General features: G+C 45.6%; 1 protein-coding gene across 3 annotated transcripts in view; it reads left to right on the plus strand.

Annotated features, from left to right (window-relative positions):
- The window catches only part of EFCAB11 (EF-hand calcium binding domain 11), a 137,877-nt gene that overhangs the window by 34,491 nt on the left and 83,685 nt on the right, over window positions 1-19,701 (plus strand). The window contains exon 6 of one of the 3 annotated variants that reach the window (XM_059688339.1): window positions 18,737-18,946. The exons of the other annotated variants lie outside the window; for them this stretch is intronic. Within the exon in view, the coding sequence (XP_059544322.1) occupies window positions 18,737-18,743 (7 nt within the window). The 3' untranslated portion in view covers window positions 18,744-18,946. Of the gene's footprint in view, window positions 1-18,736; window positions 18,947-19,701 lie in introns of those variants that run through there. 3 annotated transcript variants of the gene reach the window in all.

The following is a 19,701-nucleotide window of genomic DNA, read 5'->3' on the forward strand; positions in this document are numbered from 1 at the left end:
GCCTCTGCCTCGCCTGCCTCTGTATCTCGCTGGATGAATGGCATCGCCTGCTGCAGGTGTATTAGTAATTTCTGAGTTTGTTCCCCACTAAAAGTGACCTCATTGTTTTGTGTTTCTTATCCATAATTATACAGTAACAGGAAAATAAAGCCAGCTCTGAGTACAGCCCACAGCAGAAACCGTGTGCTCTTTATGCAAGTTTGATTTATAGACGCTCACTGCAGCGCCGAGTGACTATGAAACATTCATCTTCCCATTGCTAGTTGCCATGGAAATCGAGTACACAGAGCAGTGTCATTCCCGTCCTGGTGCTGCCTGCAGTAGTTTATTCCTTTGTTGTTCTCGTTTCTTAAGCAACTGCCTAGCATTCTTTCATCGTTACAATTAATCTCACACATGAGTTTTTATCTTTCATCTCAAATAGGAAGCACTAAAAATGTAGGAGGAAAATGGGGAGAATTTAAATATTTTTGTGGCTTTAAATATGCATTTGCGATTTTCTCCCCCTCAGCCCCGTCGGAAAATAGGTCATGCGAAAAAAGAAAAAAGCACATATTAATGTACAGAAATTTCAATAAAGAAAGCAATGTAAAATCTGAGCAAAAAGCAATGCTGTACTTAAGGAGATTTTTAAGGAACTTTAGATTCTCAAGTCTCCCAGTGTTTGAAGCTAAATAACTCTGTTATTTTGGGTCCTGCCAACCAAAAAAAATACCAAAAAACAAAAACAAAAAAACCCTGAGCTGTCTCTTACCAACTCTCCTTTTGTTTTGTTTTGCTAGTCTCCGTAGAGGTTGGAATAACCTAAATATTTGCTGGATAGATGTGGTAATATTAAGAGTAGGGGGTCCTTAAAAAAAAAAAAAAAAGCTAATAAAGTTCAATAATTTTTTTACAGTGTAAGTGAAAGGAATTCTTGGTCTTCTTGTTTTTAAGGAGTCCATCTTATCCCCGTTTCACCTAGCCCGGTCCATAGTACTACGTACCATGCTGCAGTTAGTAAGTGCTTGTTGGTTAGCTGCCTTCTCCGTGGGCTTCTGGCCAAGTCTGTTGTAAGGGAGCGCGTTCTGGGAGAACTCTCTGGGTCGGAAGCCCTGCCCCGTTGCTTACTGGCTGTGAGCCCTTTGAAAAGCGGCTCCATTCGCCTTGGCTCCCTCGTCTGTAGAGTGAGTGGCTATGAAATGAAGATGACGAGGGGTTGTTGGGAGGGTTCTCAGGTCGAATCATGCAAAGGGCCTAGCTCTGTGCCTGGCACAGAACAAACGCTCGGGCAGGGGCTTGGGTGTGGGGGGACTGTTTTGGTGGGGTGAAGGTCATTGTTGCTAGGGTCACTGCTGTGACTGCTGTGCCTACCCCAGGGCAAAACCGAGGGGCAAGCTGAGCTCTCACCCAGAGGACCCTGCCCCCAGCATCCAGGTGCACAGATAGCTGCCCATGCCTTGTTTCACTTGGGCTACCTGGCTGGATTCATTCATCTCTACACTTTGTTTATTTTTTAATATATTTTATTGATTTTTTACAGAGAGGAAGGGAGAGGGATAGTTAGAAACATCGATGAGAGAGAAACATCAATCAGCTGCCTCCTGCACACTCCCTACTGGGGATATGCCCGCAACCAAGATACATGCCTTTGACCGGAATTGAACCCGGGACCTTTCAGTCCGAAGGCCGACGCTCTATCCACTGAGCCAAACCGGTTAGGGCCATCTCTACACTTTAGATACTAGGGTGGTAGCCCGGATGTATTGACAAGGGCCTTCCTGTCTGCACAGGGAGAAGAGAAGGCTGGCAGGTTTCTCCGCTATGACCTGGACTTGTTTCTTATCCCTGGCCGTGCATGGGGGGAGCGAGGGGGAGGGGAGGGGGCTGCCTGATCCTGTCTTGGTAGGGGAAGGTTCCAGTGTTTATCTACAGCACCTGAAATCACAAGTGATCTGCCGCCTCTCCACCCTCCGTGCTTCCCATGTCACCCACAGTGGCTGCCGCCTGCCCCCAGCCTTTCTGGAGCTGAAATTTTCCGAGCTGGTGGCAGAAGCATTCCTTGTTGAAAGGCACTCTTCCTGGGCCGTCCTCCAGGGCACAGGGTAATGCCCATTTTTTGGGTTTAGCTTTTGTTGGGTTAGTCTTGTATTTTGTCTCTTTTGCTTTGTGCAGTTCTTTTCCCCTTTCCCCCCCCCAATTTTCATGTTGAAATTCCTTCGACTGCATTTCTGTTTATTTTATTAGCTGGCTTCTTAATGTTGCTGAAAGTTGTTTGCTTTAAGCGATCACAAAGTGAGTCACCTTAGGTTAATTTGTCTTGCTTTCCCCCAAGCCCGATCCATAGCATGTGACCTAGGCGCACTTTTGTTAATGATGAAAACAAAATAGCCTTGATGGTTTGTTTCCCTTTGCCACATCCCAATACTATAGCTCAGCATCCCCAGTTCTCTTATTTCATTCTTGGTTTTGCCTGGTCCCCCAATCAGTGGGCTCAGGTCAGTGTACTTTCCTGAATCCTTGGGTTCTCTCTCCTCTGTCTTTCTTCTTGCTTCTCCCACGAGATAAAAACTCCAGAGTCAGCTTCTCATGTCTTCCGAGTGAAGCTCTCGACACTCAAAGTGACCTGGGTACTCAGCAGACACCTAGATTCTTGTGACTACATTGGACACACTGTGTGGCTTTCAAATCAGAGCCTGAACTTGATTTGATATTTGCTAATGTTTCCATTTCCTCCCTGGACTCCTGGTTGTATGTATGGCCCTCACCTCGTACTTCACACGCAGCATATACTCTTGTCTCTTTGCCCCCCAGTCACTAAAGGAGGTGGCTCTGCCCTGTGTACTTCTCCCCTCAGTCTTATATCTTTCTTGATTTTGGTAACAAATATTAGTTAGCATCGACTGCATTGCAGACACTGGGAATATATGACAGTAAACCAAACAGACAGTGCCCTGCCCTCTAGGAGCTTGCAGTCCAGTTGGGGAGATAGGCAGTTAGAATCTAAGATAGTTTATCCCGAAAGATGACCACCAGGCATTGTGGGAAAATACAGGAAGGGCATTATAGGCTGGGGATGGGGCGGTGAGAAAGTGACAGCCGGTGTGAGCCCTGAGGGATGGAAAGAGCCAGGCAGGGAGGGGGAGGGTGGGTTCTGTGCAGAGCGCCTCTGTGGAGGTCAACAGGAGAGCACTTTGGATAACTGAGGGGTGGTCGGTACAGTCTGCTCTTGAAGACACTTGTTTTCATTTAACTGGGTGGGTGGGTGGCACCAGAAGGATAAATGCCGAGTGATGAGAGTGGAGAGGTAGGCAGCGGCCAGATCATAAAGGGCTTTGCAAACTGTTGAGAAGTCTGAACTTCATCCTGAGGACATTGAGAAGCCATTGAAACGTGTAGGGAAGTGACGTGATCATCAGATTTCTGGATTTCCTGATCTCTCCTCTCGCGGTGTGGAGACTGGCTTGAACGTGGCAAGGGTAGCCTCTCTTTGGGCTGATCCCAGGGACCACCTTCCCAAACTCATCTTCTCCTTATCCCCACAGTGTGTGTCCAGCTCAGCATGTCCAGCTTCTTGTGTTTTCCTGATTAGCACGAAGGCTTCTTTGAAACTCTAACCCCCTTTTCTAGCTTCCTGCCTTTAAGGCTAGACCTCTGCCTTCTCCCAAGCTCCTGGCTGTCTCTGCTCTAAAACGAATGTGTCATCTGGGCCATCCACTGGGTCTCCCGTATTACTGTTGCCCAGAGACTCCATTGCTTTGCCTACCAGTTTGTATCCACTAGGATTTGGGGTCGGCTTGCATCTAGCTTGAACTCCTCTGACCCCTGAAAGTCATTGTAACTCACATGGTTGGCCCTTCCTGTCTCCCTGGACCAGCCCAGACCTGCACCTGAGAGCATTCCTCTGACCCTCTTTTTCCAACCAGCAGTTGAGTATCCTAGGAATTCCACACGGGTCCCCACTGCACCCCCGTATTGGACAGTACATGTGGGAAGATGGATTGAAATAAGATGAGTTGAACTAGCCAGTATACTTTGGGGAAGTTACTTAACTTCTCTGTGCCTCAGTTTCCGGATCTATAAACTATAGAAACGAAGAGAATCTACATCATAGAGGTGTTTGGAGGATTAAATGAGTGACTGCATATAAAAACACTATGTCTGGCCCATAGTGTAGACACTCACTGGTTATTGATGTTTGTGTGAAGGCGTCTACGTCATCCTAGAGAAAGAGGCGGGAGAATGTAAAAGGTTTTTGACTGCTAGAGTAATTGGCCACAGCCAGATGGGCATTTATCTTGGAAGGGCCACTCCTCTTCACTTTGGGTAATTGAGAGATGACAGCAATGCTACACGCTGCCCATTTTGGGTGGGTGGAGAGAGGATACAGACCAAGTGGGCTTTCTTTTAAATCTGAGGTTTTATCCTGTGCTGATTTTGTTCCAGAAATTCCCTTAGTTTTCATGAAATCAAACTAGCTTTGCATTTCATAAATTATGCTTTATTCCTGAGGGCAGTCATGATGTTTGTCTCAACTTTGCATTTGGGCCTCCTAAGACCAGCCTTTCCTCCTTAGTAATAGTGATAACAGCAGCTACTAGCTGGTAAGGCAATAGAAGACAACTCAGTATGTTGATTGATTCCACAGATAGTTATGAGCACATGCACGTGCAAGGCATTGAGAAGGGAACTTTCGGGGCCACCATTCGGGCAGGGACAGTCTCATGGAGTGGCCATAAGGTAAGGTAGAAAATGGTGCCCACTGTGGAAGAACAAAGGATTTCGTTTCAGCCAGGGCAATCCAGGAACTTAACAACTGAGTTAGGTTTTAACGAATCCCTAGATGGAAAGATGTAGTTGGTAAGGTGAGTAGGTAGACATGAGGGAGGAGTGATCAGAATACCTAACACATATCAAGTGCCTACTGTGTGCCAAGACCTGTTCTATGTGCTTGCTTGTCTTAACTCATTTGAGCCACACAACAAGCCCCTAACGTGGCTGCTGTTATCACCCCATTTTACAGATGAGGAAACTGAGGCACAGAGTGGCTGAGTAACTTGGCTAAGGTCACATTAACTGATAGAATCTGGCTTTGATCCAGACAGCCTGACTCCAGATTGGAAACACAAATAAACATACCCATCATGCAAGGGACAACCTTCGCCTTCCCTTTTGTATCTCTCCCTATGGGCACCCTTTAAAGGGATTTTGAGTCTTTTTATCAGTCAGATCTACTACAGTTTACAGATTTTGAAAGAATCATTTTATTGAAGGGCCCTTTTCCAGTTCAATTTCAATAGAATAAAGATCTAGACAGCATATAAATTTTCACAGTCAAAAATAGAGCTATATAATCTATGGCTATAACCCTTTTCATAGACCTACGGCTGTGGATATAGGAAAACACTAGCTGAATTGTACATTTTACCCCCCTTGATTTCTGACAATTTGGCCATAAAATCTTTTGATAAAAATATCAAAAACCCCTCATACTGCAATACTGTAAGATGTGACTGCGCTAATGGCAAAAAAAAGTCTATATTTTAGACTGTCATGAACTGTTTAAACATCATAATGGGAAACATTTATGGCTCAAATAATTGAAGTCCACATTTCTCAGAATCTATCTCAGCCTTTTGTTAGACCTTGAAACAAATCACAAAATTGACTGGCTTGAGTTTCTCCATAGCTCTTTCTTCTCCACTGGAGGTTAGTGGGATGTGCCCCAGGCTGTGGGTCCGTTCTCCAGGCCCGGATCCCATATTAGGGGGAACCGACTTGGGCAAACCTGTTAGCCTCTCTGGATTTCACCCTCCTCTTCTGAAGGACTTCAAGTCTCCGTTTCCATGCCTCTTGTCTACCGACTCTAAAGAAAGTGATCATTAATAGTGTGCATGATCTAATGGCAAGAAATGAAGAACAAAAGAAAAAGCAAATAATTTGGTTTCATCCATTTCACTCAACATTATTTAACAAGTGATTATTAAGCACCTACCGTGTACATGATAAATATTTGTGCTTATCTCTTCCCAGGCTTGCTAAGAATTACAGTGTTAAATTCTCAGACTCACCCGGGGTTTACCTTCTCTCAGTTTCCCCATTTCTAATGTCCCCTTTGTGGCTGTATTATTACTATAGAATTGTATGCTATTTAATCTTATTTTTTAAAATCCCAAACAAAGAAAGCAAAAGAGAAAACTTTCATTTCAAAGTGATCCCTTAGAATGTGGCAAATTATTATTAAGTCATGTACAATACTAGTGTATATATATACATTTTTTTCAAGCTTTTCAATGTATAGTAGCCTTATTTAAACTATTGGGTAATGCTTTTTAGGAAAAACCACAGTCACAGCCTGGACCAGTGGTGCGATGGATAGCATGTCCGACGATGGGTTAGGAGATTCCAGGAAAGACCATAGCCATCAGATGTTCACATCTAATTCTGATGGGCCAGCTGACACACTAGTTTTAATGGTTTGCAGTGATAAATTTGTCGTAGAATTGGAGCCTTCTCCAGGTTATAAATTGCTCGGGCCCAAACGCTGTGGAAAATTTATAAGGACTGCCATTAGAATAGAATGTTTTAAATTATCTGTTGTATTGAGAGAGAGAGAGAGAAAGAGAGAGAAAAGACCCAATAAGAGGTTTATCAGATAGTCATGAGTTCATGTGACACAAAAGAGTCATTGGGGCTATTCGTCAAGTGATAAATTGGATAATGATGACAAAAGTATGTCCTTTTTTTTTTAGTGCTTTAATGGGTGCCAGGTGTCCATTATTTCATCTACTCCTCACAATAACCCAATGAGGTGTACACTCTTATTCCTATTTTACAGATACGAAAACTGAGCTTAGCTAAATAATGTTCCCAAGGCCACACAGTGAATAAATGGCTGAAAATGTTCCCAGGTGCTTGTTGTCTCCTTCAGTTCGTCATCTTTAAGGTGGAAGTCATTATCCTTGTCCTCGAGTCAGCTCTGTCTTTCGATTTCTGTCAGTGACACCGCGGTTTTCTCAGATTCGTTCTTGCAGTCGTCATTGATTTTTCCTTCTGTCTTTGCTTGGATCTATTCAGTCACCCAGTCCCTTTGCATGTTCAGTGTCTTTCTGCTGTCAACCCTCTTCCCACCTCCTTAGTCCGGGGGTCTAGGCCTCACCTAAGTGTACAGGGTAAAGGTCAAAGTCCTGAACTCAGAATTCAACGCTGGCTACCCTCTGGCTCCTACCCTCCTCTTAGGTTCTTCTGCTAACTTCTCCCCTAACCGAGGAGCCAGTTACCTAAACACATCCTGCATGTTTCCCACGTGGCCCCTTCGGGCATGGTGACTCCCTTCTGGGATGTGCCTTCCACTGCACCTGCTGTGCCTTCCACTGAGCCCTGCCCCTTCCTTGGGGTGAGGTCGGGTCCCCTCCTCGGTGACCATCCCGTCTGTGAGGTCGGGCCTCTCAGTTTGCACTAAGCACGTGCTGCCTGCCTGCATTGCAACACAGCTCTTCCCGTCTGATCCGCCGCTCAGTGGTGCCCAGGGGTGGGGACGCAGCCCCTCACACACCTGGGACATTGCTGTGCCTGCGAGAGTGCAAGGTCCATGCCCGTGTGCACATGTGAGGATAGAAGGGTTAACGGTAACTGCAGTAAATCTCTCACCTTGAACTCACTGAGTGAAGATCTCCCATGAACCCCCCAAGCCTTATTCAGAGACCACTACACTGGAAAAGGACCACACACATTCACGGATTGTGGGATTGGTTGTGTGTAAGGATGGTCACAGCTTGCTACCCCTGTCAGTAAGCCCTGTGCAACGTGGCTTGGCCTTCTTCCCACCAAGAGGTAGCGTTGAGCCCTGGCCAGCATGGGTCAGTGGTGAGAGCATAGGCCTGCGAACCAAAGGGTCGCAGGTTCGATTCCCTGCTCCGGTTGGGGCGCATGAGGGAGGCAACCATAGATGTGGCTCTCTCACATTGATCTTTCTCTCTCTCCTTTCTCCCCCTTTCCCTCCCTTCCACTCTCTCTTTTAAAAAATATCAATGGAAAGAATGTCCTTCAGTGAGGATTAACCAAAAAAATAAAAAATAAGAGGTAGAGTTGATTTCTCTGCTCTCTGAATCTGAACTGACCTGTGACTGACTTTGATCACAGATGGTAGCAAAAAATAGCAAATCGCTGTCCCTGAGGGTGATCTTGGGAATACACCTCCCCCCAAAAGGCTCCCATCTGCGCCCAGTTCCCACTGTGTGCACACAGAGGATGAGGTTTGTTTGAGATGCGTCTTTAACCGCAGTCAGTGCATTTTAAAATTTACATTTCTATAGAAAGGGTCTTAAAAGTAGGTAATAAATTGTGATTATTTACATGCCCCAATACAATAATTCTGTTTTGTCTCTTATACTTTCCTGAATATAACCCAAAGCTAATATCGATGTTTAAAATGCTAACATTTTCACAATTCTAAGTTTAAAAAACCTTGTGTTCTAGGTTTGCAAACACCTGGAGTTGCTTCTTCCCCTCTCTCCTACCCACTGTATGGAAACAAGCTCTGTATCTGCCAAATAGCAAAAACAGCCCTTTTTTGACAGTGTATATTTCACTTTTGTGATACTGCTGTGTCCCAGTAACATTTTCTTTCACGGGAAATGACGATGGCTTCCAGGAGTATATGTGTGTGTTTTCAAAATCATGAAATTTAAAAAATGAAACTTCATTTCAGACAGAATGATCTTTGCTTTAATAAAAGTGGGATTTTTTTTTAAATGGTTCTGGGGCTATACAAAATAAACTAACAAAATAGAAACAGTCTCATGGATACAGAAAACAGACTGACAGCTGTCAGCGGGGGGTTGTGGGAGGCTGGGTGAAAAAGGTGAAGGGATTAAGCAAAGCAAAACAAAACAAAACAAAAAAACCCTCATAGACACAGACAACAGTATGGTGATTACCAGAGGGAAAGGGGAGGGGGCAGAGGTAGAAGAGGGTAAAAGAGGGGGGTGGTAAACAGACTTGATTTGGGGTAGTAAACACAATACAATATACAGATGATGTAGTACAGAATTGTACACCTGAAACCTATATAATTATATTAATGTCATCCCAATAAGTTCAATAAAATTAAAAAAAAATAAAATAAAACCTATGCGTTTTAGCAGGTCAGCTTGAAAAATGAGTTTACATTTAACATAGACAAAGTAGCTCACGACAGTTAGATTCAGAAACTGTGCCAGTAAAATTGTGTTTGAATGATCCTTGAATTTGCTTTTTTAAGGGCTAGCTTCCCCCTTTAAATGTGTATTCAGTAAAACAGTTATTCAAATTCTGGTAGACATGTGGGAGCATCCGATTCATGCCTAACACAGGCAGGGCTCTTCATGGGGCTTTTACTCCTAATGACTGACCTAATGTGTTGTGTCTCCTTTTTCTGGCTGAGAGAAGGAATCCCATCTCAGAGGCATTTTATTCAGTAATATGTTCACATTGCATTTCACCTCTTCCTATTTCCCAGGCTACAAGAATACCTGCAACACTGAGATAGCTGATATCATTGCTAGAAAAGTACATGGTAATTTGGATAGAAAATAATGTAAGAGCTTTGGTAACAAAATATAATTAAATTAGTGCCTCGTGTAAAAATAGTGAAAAGGATTTTTTTTTTTTTTTTAGTTTTTAATGGATCAGATCCGTGTGATTAAAATATGTAAATTAAATAACATCCACTTTGGTGATCTGGGTGACATCTGCTCTCTCTGATATTCCTTCTGAGAATTTCATTTTCTTCTACTCTCCCCCATTTTTAAGTGAACCCAATATTAAAGGTTTTGAATTTGATAAAACAGGGAATGCATTTGCTATAATCTTAGAAGCCTTGAAATTGAGGACTCTTAAATTGGGCAGGCATCTATTCACTAATCCATTCAGTCAGTGGTTATTGAGCACCGATCTGGACGCTGGGGTTAGAGCCTGAACAAAGCAAACTAGGTCCCTGCTGCCCAGGAGTTCACAGAAGTCACAGTAAGAAGGCAGATGACGACTGAGTAAACAGGTGACTTCAGACAGAGATAGCCTGTAAGGGAGTAAACCAGAATAAATGACAGAATGACTGAATTGAGGAGTGGGGTAGTTTTAGATGGGAGGTGAGGGAAGGCATTTTGTTGCTGTTAATCCTCACCCAATGATATTTTTCTGTTGATTTTTAGCAAGAGTGAAAGGAAGGGAGAAGAGAGAGAAACATCAGTGTGATAGACATATCGATTGGTTGCCTCCCACAGGCGCCCCGACAGGGGCCAGGGTTCGAAGTTGCAACCCAGGTATGTGCCCTTGACGGGGAATCAAACCTGAGACCCTTCGGTGTGAGGGCTGGTGCTCTAACCACTGAACAATGCCAGGCAGGGCAGGGAAGGCATTTTTGAGGGACATTTGAATAGGACCTAAATGATGAAAAACTGACTGCCATGGGGAGAAGAGCCACCTAGAAAGAGGAAAAGCAGTTGAAAAGGCTCTGAAGTGGGTATAACCGTGGCAGGACTGAGGAACAAAAAGGAAGCTGGACTGTAATGAGCAAGAGGAAGATCTGAGGTCGGATTTGAAAGGTAGACTGGGGCATGCTGATGCATCATTCATGGATGCCAGCCCATATTGTTATATTATGTTCTATTACAATAGCACGTCATGTTATATGTTATACTAGAGGCCCAGTGCATGAAATTCGTGTGTGTGGGGGGGGGTGGTTGGGGGGAGAAGGGTCCCTCAGCCCGGCCTGCTCCCTCTTGCAATCCAGGACCCCTTGGGGGATGTCCGACTGCCAGTTTAGGCCCGATCCCACAGGGATCCCGGTGGAATTGGGCCTAAACTGGCAGTCGGACATCCCTCTCACAATCCAGGACTGCTGGCTTCTAACCACTTGCCTGCCTGCCTGCCTGATTGCCTCTACCCACTCTGCCTGCCTGATCACCCCTAACCACTCACCTGCCTGCCTGATCGCCCCTAACCACTTGCCTATCTGCCTCATCGCCCCTAACTGCTCACCTGCCTGCCTGATCGCCCCTAACCACTCACGTGCCTGCCTGATCGCCCCTAACTGCTCACCTGCCTGCCTGATCGCCCCTAACTGCTCACCTGCCTGCCTGATCGCCCCTAACCACTCACCTGCCTGCCTGATCGCCCCTAACCGCCTCCGCCTTGGCCCCCGCCACCGTGGCTTCGTCCGGAATGACGTCTGGAAGGTCACTCACCTGCCCGGTCTAATTAGCATATTACACTTTTATTATAGATTCTGTATTTTAGTGTATTGTATATTTCATATAGTTTGTACATTTATATTGTATTAATATTGTTTAGGTAAACTTCTGTAGGATTACAAACCTTGTAAAAAGGGAGATGAAGGTTAAAGAAAGACGTCAGGGCCCTGAGATGTTTAGGATTTCTGCGCATCCCTAGTATACAAAGCCATGCCAGTGGCAGGTCTTCTCCTTTCTTGGATCTCCGCCATCTTCCCATGTTTGTTTTTAATTATCAGTTCAATTCAGCCTATACTGGGCCTGAGACGCCTCAGTGTCCGCAGGGCTGTTACAGACGAGTGTGCCGGAGATGTGGCAGGCCTTCACTGGACTGCGGCCCTCCTGGATTGTACCTATTACTCCAATTGGCGGTCAGCTGCCTTTTCTAGCATCTCATTTATCCTTAGTTACATATTGTAAAATGATATCAAGGATTACGCACCCAGTGTGATGTCGGTGATCTGTGACGTTAGTGTAGTCTTCCGTTGTTCCCCATCCTTGGAGACACAGACATGAAAAATTGAGTTCGAGGCCTGTGCACGTGTCTGTCCAAAAGGGTTTATCATTTGAATGCTTCTCTTCTGAAAGAAGGAAGTTGTTAAAAATTAGCAAATAAATAAAATACATGAAAGGGTAAAAATATTCATTTTATTTTTTATTTTTTGGTTAATCCTCACCCGGGGATATTTTTCCATTGATTTTTTAGAGAGAGTGTAAGGGAGGGGGAGAGACATCCATTAGCTGCCTCCCGCACGCACCTCGACCAAGGCCGGGATCGAGTCTGCAACCCAGGTACATGCCCTTGATCAGAATTGAACCCGGACCCTTCAGTCTGCAACTGAGCCAAACCGGCAAGGGTTAAAAATATACATATTTTTAAATGAAGCGATGCAGATTTGTAGACTCTGTTCTGTTATTACGGTTAAGATGCAGGGTGTCTGATTGAGACAAGGGAATCAGGAAATAATATAGACTATCTTCTTTCTGTGTTCCTCAGACCTTAGGTGGTCATAATATGTGGAATTAAAATTTCCACTGAATTAAACTTTCCAGTGATTTCAAAGACACTGAGATGCATTACTAAGAGCACTTATTGACTCTTCCTTCAGATATCATTAATACAGTGTGGCAAGCCGGCATGGCCATGGCATACTCAGCCCCACATTGGGCGCTTTATGTGCTGTGCCAGCTCAGCCAGGTTCAGTGACCCTGAGAGGGAGCGGTGAAGGATGGAGAAAAAACAGACAAGAGAAGAAAGCTGGGTCTGGGTGGGACACTGTCCTCTCTGATGGAGAGACAGTGCCACGGACTACAAGCCGTGTCTTTATTTTATAGCCAGATTCCACGAGGCAAAGTAAGGGCGTGGTCAAGATGTTTACAACATTCTTGTGGGTTTCGATCCTACTCAATTACATGCACCTGAACTCTATCAAGCCCACATCACTCAGACATGTGGGGCCATGTGTTCGGACCATAGGTTCAAGCTTACAACTACAGCTGTTGGCTATAATTGTGCTGGGAGGGCTCTGCCCTCCAAGTTGGGACTTGCACATGGCCATGAGAGGACTGTGCCCTCTCATTAGTCCGAGGCTTGAACCTGTCCAAACACTGTAGCCGCTCTCCACAATACAGATATTTTGTTATTTTTAAAAAGGCAGTTGTTTGGGTTTTATTCTGGCAAAAGGAAGATCTAGAAGCCTGTCCCTGGTTTGCTGCTGAAAATTCCACTGCTCGGATGCCTGCTTGGCTTCGTTCATCCGACTCTCCCAGTCCTGTGGTTTACCAGGTTTTCCTCCTGTCTGGAAGCACACACATGGTGCTACATTTAGCATCTCTCTCCAGGCACGGCCAGCGCCTCTTCCCATGTCCTTGCTCTCGGGGCTCTGGGAAGGAGCTGACCACCTACCTGTGGCAGGGCACACAGCTCTCGAAGCAACTTCAGCTCTGCTGTGTTTCCCTGGTAGATGGGCGTGTGGTATGTAAGTCTGTGTATGCGTACATAAGCGAAATATTTGAGGCAGGAAAAAAAAATACATATGTTCCTCCCAGGGTAAGAAGCAAAGCGTTCCATTCCAAACATGGTTGAAGCCCCCTGGGCAGCCCGGCCGGTTGCCTTTCCTTCCTCTTCCCCTAGCTAAATTTTAAAAATCATTCATGTGTGCCTTTATATTTTACTAGAGGCCTGGTGCACGAAATTCATGTGGGGGGGGGGGGAGGGTGTCCCTCAGCCCAGCGTGCACCCTCTCCAATCCGGGACCCCTCGAGGGATGTCCGACTGCCCAGTGGGATCGGGCCTAAATGGGCAGTTGGACATCCCTTTCACAATCCAGGACTGCTGGCTCCCAACCGCTCGCCTGCCTGCCTGCCTGCCTGCCTGATTGCCCCTAACCACTTCTGCCTGCCAGCCTGATCACCCCCTAACTACTCCCCTGCCAGCCTGATCGCTGTCTAACTGCTCCTCTGCTGGCCCGATTGCCCCTAACTGCCCTCCCCTGCCGGCCTGGTTGCCCCTAACTGTCCTCCCCTAAAGGCCTGGTTGACCCCAACTACCCTCCCCTCCAGACCTGGTCCCCCAACTGCCCTCCCCTGTTGGTCTGGTCAACCCCAACTGCCCTCCCCTCCAGGTCTGGTCCTCCACAACTGCCCTCCCCTGCTGGCCTGGTCACCCCCAACTCCCTTCCCCTTCAGGCCTGGTTCCCCCAAATTGCCCTCCCCTGTAGGCCTGGTCCCCCCCAACTGCCCTCCCCAGCAGGTCTGGTTACCCCCAACTGCCCTGCCCTACTGCCCTGGTCTCCCCAAACTGCCCTCCCCTGCAGACCTGGTTCCCCCCAGCTGCCCTCCCCTGCTGGCCTGGTCACCCCTAACTGCTCTCCCCTCCAGGCCTGGTACCCCGCTACTGCCCTTCCCTGCAGGCCTGGTTGCCCCTAACTGCCCTCCCCTGCTGGCCCGGTCAACCCTAACTGCCCTCCCTTGCCAGCCTGGTCACCCCCAACTGCCCTCCCCTCCAGGCCTGGTACCCCCCTACTGCCCTCCCCTGTTGGCCTGGTCACCCCCAACTTCCCTCCCTTGCAGGCCTGTTCCCCCCCAACTGCCCTCCCCTGCAGGCCTCATTCCCCCCAACTTCCCTCCCCTGTTGGCCCGGTCACCCTAACTTCCCTCGCTTGCTGGCCTGGTCCCCCCACCTGCCCTCCCCTGCAGGCCTGATCGCCCACAGCTGCCCTCCCCTACCGGCCATCTTATGTGTTGGAGTGATGGCCAATTTGCATATTACCTATTTATTAGATAGGATGACACAGATTTATGCATTTTTTATAATACATAGTATTGTTTGGTATATTTTTAAACCTTACCTAAATGCAAGTTGCTTTTTCTCGTATGATAGTTTTAAGACTTATCCTTGTGAACGCATGTATCTCTCCTTTACTTTCCCTGCCGTCCCGTGTTTTGTTGGGGTGCAAAGGGGCACACCAGCTAGCACCCTCTCTTCCCCTCTAGAACAAGCTGAGAAATAGATGCAAGTGTTAGAGAGTAGTGGGTAACTGTGTCAGCTTTGTTTGTGAGATAGCCTCTTGGAGAGATGGGCTTGTTAGAACGCAGCCAGAATTAAAGAGGTTTTACCCTTCCGGCACAGGTTATGTAGTTAGCCTGGGACTCCCCCCGCCCTCCGCCCCGCCCCCAGGGAGGCGCCCCTGTGACATTGGGGAGCAGAGCATGCAGGAGGAGGGGCACCAGTGAGATAGGTCACTTCTCTAGGAATGATGAGTGAGGAGGTGGAGAGAGTCTGGGAACGTCACTCCTGAAGCAGCTCCTCCGTGTGGAAATACGAAGACGGGAAAAGGGAGTTTCCCCCAGACATGCTTCTCCATCATATTTATATGTTCGTCCTCCTGCTGATGGACTTCTCTGTTGTTGTTGCAAATGGGGCTGCAGTGCGTATTCTGGACCACAATGGGCCAGCTTCTGTAGGGCACCCACATGGAGGGGGATGGCAGGGTCATCGCTGTGCGTGTCTGCACCTGACTCCCTCCCCCTTCTCACCAGTGCGTTAGAATCCCCTCCCACCCTGTTCTCACCAACACGTGTTATTCAGCTCTTTAGTGTGTGCGAGTCTGCTGGGTGGGCAATGGCATCTTAATGTAATGTCAGGTTCCCTGATTACTAGTCAAAGTCAACCTCATGCTGGCTAGCCGGTTGGTTATTCATATTATTGGACCACATAAAAAGATTGCGTTATTTTTTATATTAGTTTAAAGGGATTCTTTATATGTTCTGGATACTAAGCCTTTCTCATTTTTTGAGTCACAAAAATTTTTAATTGTTTGTGGCTTGTCTTTTCCTTTTCAAAAATAGGCTACCTTTTGATACATATCTGATACACACAAATGATTTGGAAATTTCATTTGGCATTATATATATTTCCCCCAGAGGGCTGAGAGGGAACTTTAAATAAGAGAACGTATATAGCCCAGCTGGCGTGGCTCAATGGTTGAGTGTCGACCTATGAACCAGGAGGTCACAGTTTGATTCCCGGTCAGGGCACATGCCTGGGTTGCGGGCTAGAACCCCAGTGTGGGCATGCAGGAAGCAGATGATCAGTAATTCTCTCTCATCATTGATGTTTCTATCTCTCTCCCTCTCTCTTCCTTTCGGAAATCAATAAAAATATTTTTTAAAAAAAGAGAGAAAATATATGACTCTGCTTGTCCAGAGTCTAAAATTATGTGGAGAATGTGTGAAGTATCACTGGAGCATACGAATAGGGTCTCTCTTGGGATTTTCTGCCTGTTGGAATGTTCCTATTCTCTTTGAACAATTGCTCGTCTTTCTTATATTAGGCAGTTTGAGCAATATTTCTGCAAGATTTACCTTACTTTTCAAATTCTTTGACATCCTAGAACTGAATGCTTAATGTTTGAACCCTAATGCTTAAATTATGAATTTTTGCCTCAGTGTAGTGACATGAAAAGGCTGTAATACAAAACACCTCTGCTCTACCAAAAATGAAATTTATCTACCACTTGCAAACTCTTCTGTGTGATAAAACGTTCCCACTTTGACTAGGCCCCCAGGAGAGCCGTGCTGATGCTCCATTCTCTCCTTAGAGCTAGTGGACGTTGTTAGCATCGAAAGGCACTCACGCACTAAGTCACCTATATGCTCCTATTGCATCTTTTTAAAAATATATATTTTTATTGATTTCAGAGAGGAAGGGAGAGGGAGAGAGAGATAGGAACATCCATGATGAGAGAATGATTGATCGGCTACCTCCTGCATGTCCCACACTGAGAATCGAGCCGGCAATCCGGGCATGTGCCCTGAACGAGGAATCAAACTGCCACCTCCTGGTTCATAGGTTGACGCTCAGCCACTGAGCCACTGCGGCAGGGCAGGAAATTGCATCTTGACTTTGCCAATTATTGATAAGAATGGCTTCTTACAGGGTTCTAGACTTTCACCACTAAAAAAATCCTTAAAGAGCAAGCCGTACCATCTCTTATTTTACACAAGCGAGGGCAAATGACCCACCCAAAGTCCCACACAGAGGCGGGCACAGATCAGTTCATGATCCGGGTCTCCCCTTGTCACTGTGTACTCTCCATGGCAAGGGTGTCGGAGTCCCTTTGGGACGCTGTGACAGAAGGCCCTAGACTGGGGCTTAAGCAAGAGACATTTATTTCTCACAGTTCTAGAGGCTGAGGTCCCAGGTCGGGTGCTGGCAGATTCAGTGTCTGGTGCGGACCCGATTCCTGCCTCACAGACCGCCATCGTCCTCACCTCGGGGAAGAGGCAAGGGAGCTCTCTGGGTCCCTTTCATAAGGGCACTCAGCAACCCCCAAAGGCTCCACCTCCAGACGCCATCACATACTAGGTTTCAATGTATGAATTGGGGTGGGAGGGGAGAGACACTAACATTCAGTCTGTGGCAAATGGGTTGTAGATAGAATCATAGCTTTGTTCTCTGTCTTTACAACTGTGTGTATTTTTACAGCTAGATGTCTTTGAGAGGTTTCGTTGCACTTGACTTTTGTTGCTGGCAGCTTTTTTGTTTCTTAGCACTGAAGGAACTATGTATCATGCTTCCTTAATTTAGCTCTATGGAAGTAACGTTCACTATTTCCCTTATTTTCGACTGGTGTTTACATGCTAGTATTTCCAATAGGTTGTATAAATAAGTTAAATGTTATGGTAAATTATTCCAAAATGGCATATTAACAGTTTGCATAAATTAAAACAAGGCTGTAATAGTTTGAATCAGATTGGAACAACATGTAAATTTGTAAATGTGTTCAGTTAATTTTTTTAATAGAATCTTTTTTTCATGCTTGGCTATCATTTATTTATTTAAGTCAAATTGCTTAACATTACAATGAGTGCATTTAATCCAAGAATTAAAATATTACCATTAACTCATGTACACCCAGTTGCTCTTCCATCCCCTGCTTTCCTACCCTAGGAACCACTCTCTGGAATTAAGTGATTATTATTTCCCTGCTTTAAAAATACATACATACATACATACAAACATATAGACACACATACCTGTATGTGTATACACTCACATGCCTGTGTATTTCCCTAATTTTAAAACTTCCTCATTTTAAAACTATATAAATGAGTGTCAAATGGATAGTAGTCTTTTGTGACTTATATTTTTCACTCAATATGTTTCTAATATTTATCCTTGTTTTGTATATAACTAGAGGCCCCATGCCTGAAATTCGTGCAAGAGTAGGCCTTTCTTCCCCCGGCTGCCGGCACCGGCTTCCCTTTGGCATCTGGGACCCGGGCTTCTCCGGAAGGACATCCGGTCTAATTAGCATATTATGCTTTCATTATTATAGATTATAATTCACTCATTTTAAATGTGTATAGCATTCCACTGTGTGACGTTACCATAGTTTATTCTCCTGTTGATGGGCATTTAGTTTTTCTCTCCCCAATTCTGTTTGTTTTTGCTGTTGCCAGTAACAGTGTCTGAACTGTCTTGTATCCTCGCTCCTGGTGTCCATGTGCAACTGTTTCTCTCAGATAGTATGTAGGGGTAGAATTCCTGCATTATAATGTTATGCGTATGTTTACTTAGTGCCAAAATAATATAATGTCAAATGATATTTCCTGATCGTTAGTATTCATTTACACAGATCACAAATTGGGCAAGCCCGGAATCTCGACGCCTGGCCTCTTCTCCCAAGAAGCCACCAAACCCAAGTTCCAGTGCAGTTATAGACCCACAACCTCCGGCACAGGTGGCTTTGGGATGCCAGCTTTTCACTAGCCGCTTTGGGCTTGAGCTACCCCCACAATATGGCCTGTCCCCACTATGTTAAAACCACCTTTAAGGTCGTTTTGTTTTAGTGTCTTATCCAGCATTTTTGTGGGTGTGTGTTTCAGTGGGGGAATTGATCTGACAATCCCAAAACAGAAACTCAACGTAAATTATTAAATACTTTTTTCTCAAACTTTTCTTTCTAAACTCTCTTTTCCAGATACTGATTTATTGAGCAGAACACTGGCTTTGTTAAGTGTTGGAAAAGACTAACCACTCATTTGTAAGAGATGCAGAGAATTTTTGAAATTAGTGATGCATTTCTAAAGCTCAGTGGTCCTGGCATTTCAGTTGTGCTGTCTTCTCTGATTGCTATTTGAAGGCTATGCCCAACTACTCGACCATTCACTGTTCTCTTGAATTTCATTTAGAAGGTGTAAGCTATTTTGTTGTATCATAAAGCATTTTACCAGGAAATAGTGATATCATGTAATGAACATGCCACTAAATCTCAACCTTTTAATTTCATACATTATCTATAAGAAGAAACAATGCACTGTTTTCTCTTTTCATCAAGGAATTAAATCTAAAAATCACTTCTTGAACTTGTCTTCAAGATTTATTATATTTACTATATTTATACCTGGGATAAAATAACTAACTGTGTCTGAGTGTGTTGATGGGTCCCCAGGACCACCACCAGTTTGACGATTCGCTGACAGGACTCAGCATATAATTGTACTTGCGACTACAATTTGTTACAGTGGGAGGATGTGGAGCAGTATTAGCAAAGGGAAAGGCCATGGGGCGCCGTCCCGGGAACCCAGGTGCAAGCTCCCAGGGGCCTCTCTCGGTGAAATCACAGGACGTGCTGAATCCCCGCCAACAAGTGGTGACAACACGTGAAATGTTGCCAGGGAAGCTCATCAGAGACCCGGGACCCAGGGGTTTTATTGTGGGACGATCGTGAAGGCAGTTTCTCTGTCTGGCATGAACCAAAATTCCAGACTCCCAGAAGGAGAGCAGGTGTGCACATAAACCATACTGCTGCACAGTCTCAGGCCCAGGGACCCATTCTTATGAGTTAAACTTCCGGAAATCCAAGTTCTCAGATGCCGGCCAAGGGCCGTCCTTGTAAGCAGGACGATCAGGGCTGGCGTGTGAACTCTCTTCTGCACGTGGAGT

This window comes from Myotis daubentonii, chromosome 1 (genome assembly GCF_963259705.1).
Source record: "Myotis daubentonii chromosome 1, mMyoDau2.1, whole genome shotgun sequence".
Classification (NCBI taxonomy): Eukaryota; Metazoa; Chordata; class Mammalia; order Chiroptera; family Vespertilionidae; genus Myotis; species Myotis daubentonii.